We start from the raw sequence: 15,142 nt of genomic DNA, 5'->3' as shown, positions 1-15,142 counted from the left end.
TCACTTCAAACCATTTCAACAAATTATTTTCTACTAAGAGCAACCAATGTGAATGCTGTAGGACTGTTAAGGATTTCTCATATTTTGTGAAAATAATTGCAATTGTCTGAAAAATACATATGCCAAGGTTCAACAGAAAATTTCTGCATATGAAAATAACAGTTCAAGAAACACATATAAATGTTTAGATTTTTAAATCAGTACCTTCTGAAGAGTACTTGTCAAATAATACCTTCTCTTTGATTCACTCCTACTTATCTCTATGTTGTAATACTAAAACAAATTGGCAGCTATTTGTATCACACAAAGCTGCTGCATCCACAGTGTATGTATCATATATTACAAGTAAAACCAGTGCTATCTATAATGTATGCCTTAAGTCCAGACCAGATATTAAAAGAAGTATAGACTTAAATTAAATTTACATTGGTTGCCAAAGCCCTATCTCATTACCTGCCCACACAGTTAACATCTTGACGCTCTACCAAAGAGTAACACACAACTTTTTTTAACCCGAAGACCTCAGGTTCTGTAGTCCACAAAGTTCTTAGGATCCAAGGACATCTTACAGATTCACTTTATGTTGTACAGGGGCAACTTCAAACTATGAGGTCAATTAAGTAACCAACAGTTTGGAGGCAGCAAGTCCCTTCCCTGCAGCTGAAATGGGTTTCTTTTACCTCATTTGGTAGTTAGTGAAGGCTCATTTAACTACTGCTTCTTCCTCCCCATTCTGCAATGTCAACAAATCAAATTAAATGGCAAAGGAACAGCTAATTGATCAAAAGAAAGGACTTTTTTCCTAGTTGAAAAGCAGCAATCAGCTGATTGTCTCTCAAGTATTAGTTCCATGAGTTTCTGTAAAAGAACACCATCAACACGACTTTTATCAGTAAGCTCAAACTTTCTCAGCTGCTGCTTGGAAAATCAGAAGATGGGAGTAGTACTGATAAACAGCATGTTGACTAAATCACTTAATTAAACTTTTAATATGCAATTTAAATACTTTTCCTAAACCCACTAAATTTTTATTGTGAATATACAAGTGTATTTTGTTCACTGTGCTTTTTATGGAACATTTCACTTGATGGATTTAATACGTTAGATCAATATAAATTCAATATTCTTTGACTTCCCTAATTAAAGGAAACAGAAAAATTGAGATAATAACTATTTCTTTTCAGCTAGCATACACATGATGGCTCACAAATTAACACAATCTAATATATAGGAGAAATATTCATAATTACAGACTTTGTCAATAAAAGAGTGGACCAACTGTGCATGTCTCTAACTTCCTAAAGAAACAAGAATGCTAATCAGTTCATTAGGGGGCTTTGGGTTGTGATATTTAGTGACAGGATGTAATGGCCTGCTTGTCCATGGAGCTTAATTGTACTCAGGATGAAATATTATTTTCTACAAAGCACTCTCCTTCTTTTTTAAGACTTCCTGCTAGTTTCTTTTTATGAGCCGCATGCTTTTCAAGACATCATCACTATTCAGATTTCCTTGTCATATGAAATAAAAGTAAAGACAGGTCCAGGTTTCATCACGCTGTGCAGGATTATCTAACCTTTACATCAAAACCTTTTTTGCTTCGTAATTTATTGAAGTTCCTGTTTCCCTAAAAGTGAGCAGCTTTAATTAGTGTGTTCACAGACATGACTAGAAATCATAGGCAACCATGCTGTTTAGAAATTGCTGTCTGTCTGCTGGGTCAGGTAGTAGGTGAGGGTACACTTCTGTTAATAATATTTACTATTCAAAATATTTTATTTGAATAGTCTAATACAATGAAATCTGTAGTATGGCTGGTGTAAGGACTTAAAGAGCACAGTTGCCTGAGTCAAGCACTCTTTAGGCCACAGAAGGACATTGCCATGAGATGAGCACAGAGGGAGTGACAGGATGTTTCTAACATGGCAGAGGTGAGATCTGGGTAGCAAATCCAGACAATTCCCATTGTAGAAATCTGTATAAAGAAGCAAATGCAAATACAAATATCACTGGTCAAACAAAGATCATCCCAAGTTATGGGATAGATGGGCAACTGTGACTACTGAAGGTGCCCCTCCCCAAATATGCCTCCAAAGGACTGTAAATTAAGCCACTGTGACAGGAACTCAAGATAAGATAAAGGTGGTACTGTTGTTGGGTGCCATCTCAGACCTAGGGGAAGGTAACAAAGCTGGAGAGAATAATAGATCACTGATAATGGACACAAAGAATGCAGAATTTCTAGTCCACAAGGAAAGCAAACGTAGCAAATTAGCTGAAATCAGCTCCAGTTGGGAATAAGGCAATTCTGGCAGGGAAAGATCACAACCAACTGAACCAAGAAACACACTGACTCAAATGAAGAGAAAGACTGAGCACAGGACTAACAGTAAGAGAACTGTGTAGCCAATGAGCATTGGTTTATTTGTTTGCTAAAATGTATAAATAGTGAAATGTTTTTGAACTACCTCAGGACACACCATCACCAAGAAGCCTAAGGTGAAAAAAGAGTAACAGCATACCACTGGATCCAGGACTATCTCCTGCTTTACATCTCCCTTCCTTTACCCTTACCCACCCCCATCTACTGTTACATAAAATGTTAAATAAATAAATATTGACTTCAGCATATGGTCTCAGGTCACTAATTGGATCTTAAGAGTTGGTTTTACCTGTACTGATTTATTCTAAGACCAAATCTTTATTTTGCCAGTTTCTGACAGCAGTCAATACCCAACAATTAGGAAAAACAAGGAGGAAACAAAACTTGGCAAATGTAGCCAATGATAATTCAAGTGATGTAATATTCAGTTTCCAGTAATCTGTATGTTAGTCATTCTTCCTTACATAAAATGTTAAATAAATAAATATTGACTTCAGCATATGGTCTCAGGTCACTAATTGGATATTAAGAGTTGGTTCTACCTGTACTGATTTATTCTAAGACCAAATCTTTATTTTGCCAGTTTCTGACAGCAGTCAATACCCAACAATTAGGAAAAACAAGGAGGAAACAAAACTTGGCAAATGTAGCCAAGTGATTCAAGTGATTCAAGTGATGTAATATTCAGTTTCTAGTAATCTGTATGTTAGTCATTCTTCTGAGCTAAAGCTGCCTCTAGGCTACTGTTTAGCCACCTATCTAGGCCTTATTTGAAATTCATTCACATTTTCAGTTTAATTGTCTGTGTCCACGAAAGCATTTCTGTTAGTGTGTTTTAACCTGCTGGATCGTATTTCACATGGGATGAACCCATGGTAATTTAAAGACACAAAGAATATATTCCTCTCTTTCCTCCTGGATGGGATACAAAATTACAAGTATTTTTACTGTATTTTCTTAACTTTTTTGATGTTCCACAGTCTGAGTATTACTCTATTAAAACATTCCTTCTGAATAACCTATTGCTAGTTGCTACTCATTGCCACCATTCTCTTCCACATCAATAGCTATACACTACAGTTTTTGAGATGGGGTAATGGAAGAACTGATGACATAAGAGTATTGCTGATTTTTACAATATCTTGTTGTTTATGTTTTCTGCTTGTTCTCAACCAGATTTTTTCCCAGTTGTTCTAATACAGTGTTTCTCCTTCAGCTCTATCAGTCTATAATCACTGAAGTTCACTTGCTGCTTTGTCAGCATCTACTAATATCTCCCTTTGATGTGAGGATTTTTTTCAAAGATATTAATCCAAAACCAAAAAAGTAATCAAAACACTTTTTAACCTAAGAAATTTCTTTCCTTATAAGTCTTTGTGAAAACACCTTGTTGAAACACAAATAGAAATTCAGTTATGTTCTACTGACTTACCTTTATCTGCATGCTGCAATAGACCTGCAAAGGATGGTTTCTCTTTACAAATTACACAATGACTCTCTTCCATCACATTTTACTTCCAATTAATACATGCTCATTTAATATTTAGTCTTCATCAGTTTTCTTGGTAGCAAAGCCTGACTTGAAGATACTCCTTGTAGCCCTTCTAAAAACTTTTGGGCTTCTTTTCAGCTTTCACCTGCTCTAGTGAAAGGTGCTCCCGCCTATAGCAGAGAGATTGAAACAAGATGATCCTTGAGATTCATTCCAACCCAAATTATTCTACAATTCCACAGTCGCATGATTCCTTCCTTAGTTCATGTTAAGAGTCTGTAGCCCATTAATTTTATATTTGAGTTAATTTTGAATTTTTCAAGTGTTTTGTGACCATTGTTTACTCCTGGGGATTTATTGCTATTTATTTTATATTAAAAAAATAATTCTACTGATTCCTTCATTTAACATCATCCTTCCATTTAAAATATTATACAGTAAGGTAAACTGAAATTTTCCCTAGAGAAAACTGATGCAAATGACAAATTTGACTTCATGGCTATGACCTATCTTCTTGACAGACACTGATAATCCATGTCTTCTCTAGCAAGATTAGAGCTTTTGAGATACCTGAAAAAGACGAATTGTAGATCCTCCTTTGCATTTCCTAAGATGATCACTATCCTTTTTAAGCGATCAGTGAACTGCTCTAATGATCTTTATATATGGGGAGAGAATTTCAATCTTGGAAAAAGTTTATGCTGCTTATTGACAAGGTCTGCCTACTTACTCTGTCTTAAATACAATCGATAACTTTTTATCACACTATTCCTCTCACTTCTGCCAGAAAGTTTCATAAATGCCCAAAATGTTAGTAACACAAAGGGCAATGAGGCATCCTATATAATAATTTTTGGATATTAGATGTTTGGTATTAGCATATAATGTATATAAACTACATCTTTATTTATCCACTTTTCTTTTGCTCTCCTTCTTAGATTTTTGGGAGGATTCACTCATTCTCAACTGAATTTTGCTGATTGAGTTTTTATCTTTTTTTATAACTACATATCCAAGAAAAGCTGGATACTAACTGTTCCTTCAAAATCTAGTAATTAGAAAAAAAAAATGCTAAAAGTCAGAGGGTATTTGAAGAGCCCGCATCATGACTATTTCAGATTATATTGTTGTTGTAGGTCCCTTCCAACTGAAATAATCTATTATATTCTAAGATAAAGAAGGGCCTCTCCTTTTTCATAGTTTAGATTTTTTTAACAAGTGCTTCCCATTCCTAACTTCCTAGACTACATATAATTTTCCGAATAAAGCACAGACTTTGTAAGTCCTAGCAATATTCTCCAAAAGCTCTCATGGATATATTTTCCTCTAACTTCCTGGCAATATTTTATCTCTTGCCTTCAGGACCCATCTCCTAGTTCTTCTATTATGCTGTCAGTTTCTTCAGGATCAAACTTATGTTTCATACTGTAGAGACATGATGCTGGTGGGCTGCAACGTATCTCCCAAAACCACATTGAGCTGGGAGAAAAGGCACCACACCAACATTAAACAGAACAAACCCAACAACAAAACACCCAACCTTACAAAACATTAGTAATGAGACTGGAAAGTTAAGATAACCTACAGCAGGCACAGAAGGCCTGAAGCTAAGTTGCAAACTCTTGGGTTGCAGTGCATCTAACAAAGACAGAACTGGCCCTCACACAGGAAGAACCAGCACATCCACCATCCACCTGGCCTTGGGGTCATTTGCCATGGCTTGTGTAATAGGATGAGATGAATCAAGAGGATTTTGTCCTGAGTCCTCCAGACTTTGTACATAACAAAACAGTCTTCCAGCTAGGCAACAACCTAACCATGCCTGCAGAGCAAATTTCAACCTGTCTGCTCATGTTTCTGCTTCCAGATTAGTCTTGGCGCCAAGCATATATGGCCAACACTTGCTAGAGAGGTTTAAGTGAAAGAATTATTTTTTTCCCAGTTTAATTATCTTCATGTCACAAGGTGCTCTTATGAAAAGCAGGCAGTGCAGCTTGCTGCATGATTTGGAACAAATAGTGAGAAAAAGAATTTTGGCAAAAATAACACCAGAAAACAGTTTTCATGGGCTATGAATCTCATTTCTGAAATAATAGAAATTTTATGGTTCTGTGGTTGTATTAAACATTCACAATGGTAATGTATACACAAGAAAACAAAAAGACACATGGTGACAGACATATTTTTCTAAGAGACTCTGACATAAAAATACGATGTAACACTAGAGTGCTTAACATTCCTATTATAACTTCTCTTTACTAAGTTAAAAAACTCATATTCAATGTAAAACCTGACAGTAAGTATTTTTTTCCTCATTCATTCCACTTCAGAGGAATCCTTTAATTGGACTGTATTTAATTTTTGAGAAGAAAAACAAGTCATATTTTTCAAAAATACCTACTACAAACTAGACAGAAGTTATGCAAAGAAATTTAAAATGTAAAACAATGCAGTAAAATTACTTAAGGATTTTTGATTTTGTTTTGTTTTTTAAGAGTGCCTCAAAGGATATTGACATTTTTGCTACAAACTTATCGTGCTTATCTTCAGGAACTGGAAAAGTCTGCAAATCCTTCTCAAGCTGTTGAAGTTGCCTCTCCATATGCTTGAGGCTCTTCTCCAGGTTTTCTGCTGAGACTAAAATACAGAACATTCATTCTGTTAACACACTAAATAAAAAACATTGTTTCCAAAATGCAAGAGTTAAAACCTTACCCAAGTCAGCATGCTACACTGTTAATCCTGAAATAAAAGCACACTGAACAAATTACAATCCAAGAAGAGGAGGTCACTCTACAGTGTTTAGCTCTCCTCTCCTACAGAGATTCCTCATTTTCACTGGATGTAGGCTGTTTAAATGTTGTATTTTTATCTGTTTTTATGCCCAAGGTTTTGCATTGCGATTAACGCTCTGTTTTAGTGAACCTGAGATATACATATGCCACTCTGTCTCCTCTGATTAACCAAAGGACAAGTTTTCAAGCTATTCTAAGAAACTACAAAGCTTTTCTCCATTTCATTCTGTTAAAACAGAAAATACAAACATTTTTATGAACTATCATGAAGAAGAAAAGATTCTCAAACACAGAAAATTGGGCTGTTAAACACCTATGCATAAAATCTAAACCTCAGTTCTCTAGTTTAAGAGCACTATGTATGGTTAAAAACACAACAGAATTTGTTGGAGCAAAAGTGCTGGCCAAGCATTTGAGAGGGTACAACAGAGGAACACAGGGACTTAGGAAAAAGAAAGGAGTGGAGGTGAAACATCAGAGATTTATAGAAGGATGAAGAAAATGTGTAAATTTTCTTTGCCAGAAAAAGAGAGATATAACCTTCAACCATTTGAAGCAATGAATGTAAGTTGAACGCTTTACCTGTAAATAGTTAATTGAAATATCAAGATGACCAGAGTAATCTTAGGATAATTAACAAGTATTCTTTCTTAGAGCTATATTATTGCCATCGGTTAAAACTTATTTTCGATTATTTATGAAGTCAGCTTAGCATTCATTTATTTAAGTTTGTTAGGAGCAATATATAAAGTTGTAAGAACACACTGTAAATTCTAGTCCAATGACTTTTTTTCTTTTTGATTATTTATTTCATTCATAATATACCGTAAACATCTGTAGAGGTATAGTCAGCTTCATCTTCATTGTAAAAAAAAAAAAAACTCATTGGAGAAAGCCTGTATCCCCATGATGCTACTACGATTTGTAGTGGCTAGCTAATTTCATCCACCAAATAGTTATGTGAGAGAAAATATAAAATACAAAGAATAAACACATCCTTCTCTGATAAAAGCCTGACGGACTCCCCAGATGACAACAGTAAAATGCTGCATAGCAACTACAATCTTATTCATAGCAGTTAAGACAACTATAAAATGATCCATGGCAATGTGATAAATTGCTTTATAATCACCATTTTTTAAAGTCTCTGGTTACTCAAAAAATAGTTTCTCAATTGTATGTTAGACTTGCACATTTTGACTCAACAATTGGTAAGCCAAAATTATCAACAGTTAGGTCAGTTGACTTCAGCAGTTAAAAAATTGTTTTGTTTGGGGAGCATAGCTAAAATTAGAAGCTGACAATGTTGACTAAGACATGTTTCAGTCTCCATCAGCCCCAGAAACAAACCTGATTTTAATAGAAATTCATATTTCTGCTGTCATGAGAAGCATCTGAGGGTTAGGCACACACCATTTTACACCATCTTAGCATCTGACGTTCAGAAACACATAATACAACTTGTGCTTAATCTAACTATTGATTGGACTCTTCACAAGACCGTTTATCTTGCATAAAGAGCTCATAGTATAAATTAATGTGACATATACACATAGTACATATAGTATATAATGTCAAAAATACAAGAGCTGGCAAGCAATACCAATTAAAAAACAATACAAAAGCCCAACACACCAAAAAATCCTCTACATCAGTTGCAAGTAGCAGCTGAGTAACATCTACACTCTTTTACCCATATGAGAAACTCAGCAAAATAACTCAGTGCCTAGAGCTGATTAACAGGTTCTATAAAAGAGATTTGCAAGCTCTTGCTTCCAGGAAAGCTACTTTTTCACTCTAGTACTTCAGGTTTTTTGATACTGAACATTTGCATATTTGATCAAGAATCTTTATATCTCTATTTTGTACTGAAGAGGTTTTTTTCCTCTGTCATGATCTTAGATTGTTCTTGAACTTAAGATTTCAGCATGCCTTTGATTTCAGCAGTGTATAACTATCAGATATATTTTCTTTTAATACTATATTTCTGATTATAGCCTCAAATAAAGGCTAGTTCACAATATGCTGCTATTAAGTTTGGTACTATTGTATTTGCAGCTTTCAATTTAGTGAAAATATTAAAAAAACAAAAAAAACCAATAAACCTCTAAATATAACCAGTCCTTCAAAAAAAAAATCATATCAAATAATTGCCAACCTTTTCTTGTGTGCCTCTGAAAGCCACGGTATAAAATCTGAAGGGACATAGAAGAATGGCAGAAAATGAAAAAAAACCTGCTTAACTTTAACCCCTATCCTGCAAGGATTCAGAAATAAACCCAAGCCAAACTGAAGTACACAACTCATATGCTAGTTAAAAAATAAAGTCAAACCCTGGGGTTCTGAATGTCAGTGAGCCCACAAAGCCAAGTTGTTTGCTGAATACAATGCATGTGTGCCTAAACAATCTCCTACTTACACCTGCTCATACCACCCAAGCTGTCACAGTCCTCTTCCAGAATGGCTCCTGTTATTTTTATAAGCAATAATTAGATTTCCCACCATCTGTTTTTCATGGTTAAAACAATTTCATTTTTAGGGCTTCTGAATCTGGTTTTCTAATATTACAATTATACCAGAAGCCTCTTCACCTGCTTCTGTTTTCAAATATTTCTGCACAGTGTCTCAGGTGATGACTCACCAGCTCTTTAATTCTTGCACTACAATTTCTCCAGTTATTCCGGGAATACCTTATCTGATTAACTTACAATAAGATATCCTCTTTTTTTTGTTTTGAGCAAAGCCGTTATTACAATATCAAGATGCATGATCTTGTACTTCGTGCTATTGATTTTCATTTCTTTTATTTTGCTTCCTCAGGGTGACTCAGTGATGACAACCTGATACCCCTCTCATCTGGCAAACTATCTAACCCTGTGTCAGACATGCTCATTGGTGCAATACCACCATTTTTTTTACCATGTTCCTTTTAAGACAATATTTGGTTTCTTCTACTTTTTATTTTAATGAATATTCTCCCATTGTACATAATATCAAGAGCTTTACTAAAGCCAACATAGATTTTATGGGATTGAAAAAAATAATTTAAAAAAATAACTAAAGCTACCAATAAATCCCTTTTTTTAATGCTACTCTCATTAACCTCTGTCTGTTGGATTAATCTTTCCTTGATAAACCTTCATATCAATAAAGTCAGATAAAGAGACATAAAATTGCTCAAACCATTATTTTTTTGGTTTTTTAAATATTCTGTAGTAACACAAGATTACTATAGCCACAGCAAAACTTGATAAAAATGTACTTACTAAACTTCTAGTTTTATCTCAATTATCTTAGGATGGAGAATATGAAACTGGTATTTACAGTATGAGAACACAGTACTCTAGATTTTTTTCTTTCAAAAAATTTCTATGGAGAATTTTCACTCCCATCTCTCCCATCCCCAGATCATTATTCTTGCTTAAAAATAAAATAATATTTAATCTAGCTTTGAAACTATGCATGTTTAATCTTAAATAGTAGAAATAATTATCCAAAGTGAAGCAATAATAGCATGTTCTCTCATTTTTATTGCTGCAAACCTTTTGCTACTTTTTGCATCAGTCAATATTTCAGACATCTTACATGTCCACACTCTATGACAATTTGCTTGGATATTGCCATATCCTAATCATGATGTTCATCCTCTTGTCTACAGGTATTTTGCTTCCCATGTGCTATTATGGCCCCTTTATTCTAAGAGAGTGACAGTGACAAACTGACCTCTAGCCTGATACAAAAAAATATTCCATATTATTTAAAAATATTGTGGAAATGTACTATTGGTTTTGCCATGTGAAAATCACACTGGACTGATTGAGTTTACTAAATAATTCTCTAAAATTGTCATCATATTATAAATGTGGCATTTAAAAGTAAAGTTAAATGACAAAACATTGCCAAAAAAGCCCAATAATCAACAAGAAAAAACTCACTAATCTTTTCAGGTGGATTTAGAGCACTGACAAAGAAATATTGCAGAGGAAAAGTACTGAGTATTTCTGCAAACACCAGCAAAGGTCTGAAATATCCATTAACAGTAGCATAAGATCTACTTAGATATACTCAGTGTCATACGGCACTGAAAACATAAAAAATATGCTCTTTTTTTCTTTTTTCTTTTTTTTCTTTTAAATAATGACTTCCCTTGTCTCTACAGCCATCTTCTGGCTTTCTTGCCTTTTCTCCCCCCTTTCTTCTGTGTGTGCCTAAGGTGCTCTTTTTGAGATCTTTTTTTCCCCAAAGCTTTGACAATGCCACTGGCTCTTTAGCACTCAGGCTTTCCCTTCTGTAGCCAGAGCAGACGTTAGTTTGTTTCACTAACTAAAATAAGAGACTAAAATCCTAAGTAGGATTTTAGTCTCTTATTTTGAATTCAAATATGAGCACACCAATGTAGTGTAACTGGTAAACAATGTGAAAGCATTTTTGTACCCAGTACACCAGTACTATCCTCAGTAGTATTAGGCCTCAGATCTTGCAGCAACTATGCCCGCTACTACCTCCACAAGAACCCTGGCCTGCTGGACTCATTATAAACTTCAAGAGCCTCCTGGGAGAAATGAAGTCTCATGCCAGATCTCTTTTTATAATGGTCAGTTTAAGCTCAGAAATTGTTAATATGGGAAACAGCTGAAAACAGAAACACCTGAATGACAATTCACTGAGTGTTATTTATTTATCCCTGAGCTGCTGCTGACAGAAAGAAGCAGCTGCTAAGGCAAGCAGGAAAAAATGGCCAAGCAACAGGATATAGCACCAGCCCTGAGCACAGGGATCAAGGTCCCCAGTGTTACACAGCAGACAGTGATATGGTACAGTGGTGGACCACAATTTGTCAAGAGACAAAACCATCTTATAAAAGAAGAAATTAAATTCAGAGGAGGGAGCACAAAGAAGACCCTTGTACCCATTGCAGCTTCCCTTGCTGAAGAGTTCTTGAGCCTCACCACCTGCTTCCTTGGGGACCACAAAGTGCTGTGCTGACTGCAGCGTGTTGTATACTTGCAGATAATTTAGGGTATGATTGTTAATAACTAACTGTTTTGAATATGCAGTGAGAGTGGTGAATAATGATTCCAAACGAATTATTAGCATGGAATGGCAATGAATATGAGTTTAGCAGAGATAAAAATAAAAGTTTAACAGTGGCCACATTTATCAGTCTTCTATCCAGTATTGTCAGTCTAAGATCAAACTCCCTGAGGTATATTGGTAGCTAGATACACAAGTCTACATGTACATCTAAATGCAATTTCAGCACCTTCCTACTCATTAAAATTAAGCTTTCTCACCTTCAAGGGTCTATACATCTGCACAATTCATTCACCTTTTTTTTTTTTTAATTGCCTTTTCCACCATTTTAAGGTTCCTCTTGAAATTGATTTCTGCACAACCCATTTGACATTTTTTGTATTTCAGCAGATATCCACATTTTTCCCCTACAGAGTATATAAATAACCCTGAAGGCATTTGACATTTTTTGTATTTCAGCAGATATCCACATTTTTCCCCTACAGAGTATATAACCCTGAAGGTCTGAAAACAAGAGCCTGTGAATTTGTCACCCAAATCAAAACTCAAGAAATGCATAGGATAAATATATTATTTAATAGTACTGAGAAATTGTCATTACCTTAGAAATTCTCTAATAAGAAAAACACCCTTTCCTTATGACATATATATTACTATTTTTCTCTCCTGCTGCCCTAATGTCTTTAAGTGTTATAGGTGGGGGTGTCCTACTTTTCATTAATATAGGTTAAACATCACATTTTCAATTTGGTTCCTAGCTTTTTTAATTTTGTAGTTAAATTAATTACCTATAAAAAAACCAAATTAAATTTCAAAAAAGAGAAAATGGATATGTTACTTGTAAAGCTGTGATGAGTTAATGTCTTGTAGAGGAAAGAAAATCTGCAGCTTTACAGTATTAGTACAATACGAAAGACTAAATACATTGTTACCTGTAAGGTCTGTGTAAATTAGAGTCAATCAAGTAAAACAGCAGCCTGCATGAATGCAATATAAAACTTCATAATACCATAAAATAAGAAATTAGTAAATTGTACTGAATTACCAAAATATTTCTTGTCTGGAATACTAATAGAAAAGCAGAGAAGTCATTATGTTTAAAAGAAAGGACAGCTTTAATTATATAAATCTTCAGGAACTGTCATATCTGTAAGCTCATTAGCTGCAATGAAAGTTCCTCCTGCTGATCTAAGAGCACTTAGAAAATAGGATTTGTTACACTTCAAAGTAAAAAGGTATCTTTAATTCATGTACTGTAACAGTGAATTAAATCTACTTCTAGTATTACAGAAGTAAAAACTAAAACTTTAGCATACAATGGAAAGAAACCAAACCCACAAATTAAATACCTTAAATACCCTGAAGCAAACTTCAATTGCACAGGTCATATGTCCCTTACTGTTTGCCTCTCAAAATTAGATTTTAAAAAATATTTTTCGTGCAACAATTAATTTACATACTGTGAATATTTAATAATTTATAAAATACTATAAAATACATTAGTATCACCATTAACTTGGTGCAATCACATGACACTGTTCTTGAAGTCTTACAAGCCATTTTAACAGCTCACTGTATGATCACTGGACAATGTTTAATGAAACTAAGGAAGCATGAATGTTTCTTCTGGAAAGCACAAAAAGAAAATGAGTTGCTGAACACTGTAATGTTGTAATGTTCACCATTTTGAATAAGAAATAACTTGAAAGAAGTTTTAAGAATGAGCAAGTATAAAACAAAAAATTCAAGGCATGCTACAAATCAGCTGGCTGATACAATGACAGTCATGTCAAGGAAGAATTCTACAAAAAAGCATCATTTAAAAAACTTGTTTTGAGAAACCTGTAGAAGAGTCAATAATTACTTGAAGACAATCAAGCCAAAACCAGCAAGTGCACAGTATAGTTCCATTTTTATGTATAAATACATATGTGCAACTTCAAGTTTTCTGTTAATATTGTTCAAATGACATTTACACATCTTTCTACCACATTAATTTTGATTTATAATTTAAAGAACAGCTGCAAATAGTACTTTTATGCCAGATAAAAATGTGAAATTATTGTATCTGAAGACATGAATATGCAGGTAATAAAACCAGCTCAATAAAAACCAGCTTGCAACAAAGGTATAGGAGAATAGAATAGTCTTATCCAACTTAATTGATTTATTATTGGAAAATATTTTTAAGAATTACTTCAGAAAACAAAGTTCAGTAAAACCATGAAGGGAATTTAATTTTGTCACCTGTATAAGGCCCTAACATTTGCCAGAACAAAAGCTAGAGAAGAGGATTTAACAACAAGTACTGGAACAAAATGCTACCTCTATGGTTCAGGGAAAAATTGAACAATATATTAATATGATACAAAAGCAGAAAAAGAGTGATGTTGTCTCTTCACCCAACAACTTTGAGAACAAAGCAGCATATGTGTAAATAAAACCTTTCTATTGGATGACAGGAAAAACCAAGGCTGACTTCCTCCCTTCTGTGCTATCAGCAGCCTGTAATCCTTAGACATAACATTTGGATCCAGTGGTTTTCCAGATTTACTGGAAGTGTAAATTACTTCCCAGAAATGCAAATCAGGATGGAATATTTCTACTAAACCCTAAATTACAATATCTTAGAAGAGAGGAAATCATCTAAGCCCTCGGTACCAGAGGTCTGTACTACCACAACAAGTTTTTGGTTTTTTTTTTCTTCTGGAATACACATATCTGACTATATAAAAGATTTTTTATTACTTCCCCTCTATCACTGTTCCTAGTAGCCATAATGATGGCTTGTAATATCTGCTGTAATATCTGCTATGATTTTCCAGCTCTCTTGGTCAACTTGTTAGACTTCATCAGCATATCAGTAATACATGAGACCATTACAGTGGATGTGACTGAACAGATTCACAGACTTTCTTTATAAGTGACCTTCTGCTAATCTCAAGCAAAAATAGCCACTTCATTAAAAATTTACTGTACTAAAGTCGGTGCATATTAAATCAACTTGCTTCATAAAAATGTACTTTTGCAGAAGTACTAAAAGGTTTAAAAAAAGTCCATGAGTTACAGTTCTTTGTGATCTGCTAGGTTTTTCAAAATTCCATTGCAGCAGGAGTCTTTAAAAACAGAAAAAAGTTTTGCAGGTAGGGAAACAAATATAAACAAACACACTGATACCCTAATCTGTTAGAGATATCCTAAGCTTTTGTCTTTTTCGCACAGTAAAACTGAAATGCAAAATGCATCTCAGAATACACTGTAGTAAATTCAACATATAAACTTGAAAACATGATCATTGATTTCCATCCTACCTCATACTGAGTGAAATCAAAGACTCTACTAGTCATTAACAGATGCCTAGAACAAAACAAAAAGCCTGGGCTAATTGACAATTTTACTGGCTACTCTTTGAATGGTCAGTGATCCAGATCTCAGAAT

The 15,142-nt window shown here is 34.3% G+C and overlaps 1 protein-coding gene across 1 annotated transcript in view; it reads right to left on the bottom strand.

Moving 5' to 3' along the window:
- The window catches only part of DIAPH3 (diaphanous related formin 3), a 203,656-nt gene that overhangs the window by 79,676 nt on the left and 108,838 nt on the right, over positions 1-15,142 (bottom strand). Inside the window, exon 23 of the mRNA XM_039716686.1 lies at positions 6,388-6,512. Within this exon, the coding sequence (XP_039572620.1) occupies positions 6,388-6,512 (125 nt within the window). The remainder of the gene's footprint in view (positions 1-6,387; positions 6,513-15,142) is intronic.

Source organism: Passer montanus, unplaced genomic scaffold (genome assembly GCF_014805655.1).
Source record: "Passer montanus isolate IOZ18808 unplaced genomic scaffold, ASM1480565v1 scaffold36, whole genome shotgun sequence".
In the NCBI taxonomy this organism is placed as follows: domain Eukaryota; kingdom Metazoa; phylum Chordata; class Aves; order Passeriformes; family Passeridae; genus Passer; species Passer montanus.
The sequence above is the reverse complement of the archived record's forward strand: the minus strand, read 5'-3'. Positions and strand labels throughout refer to the sequence as shown.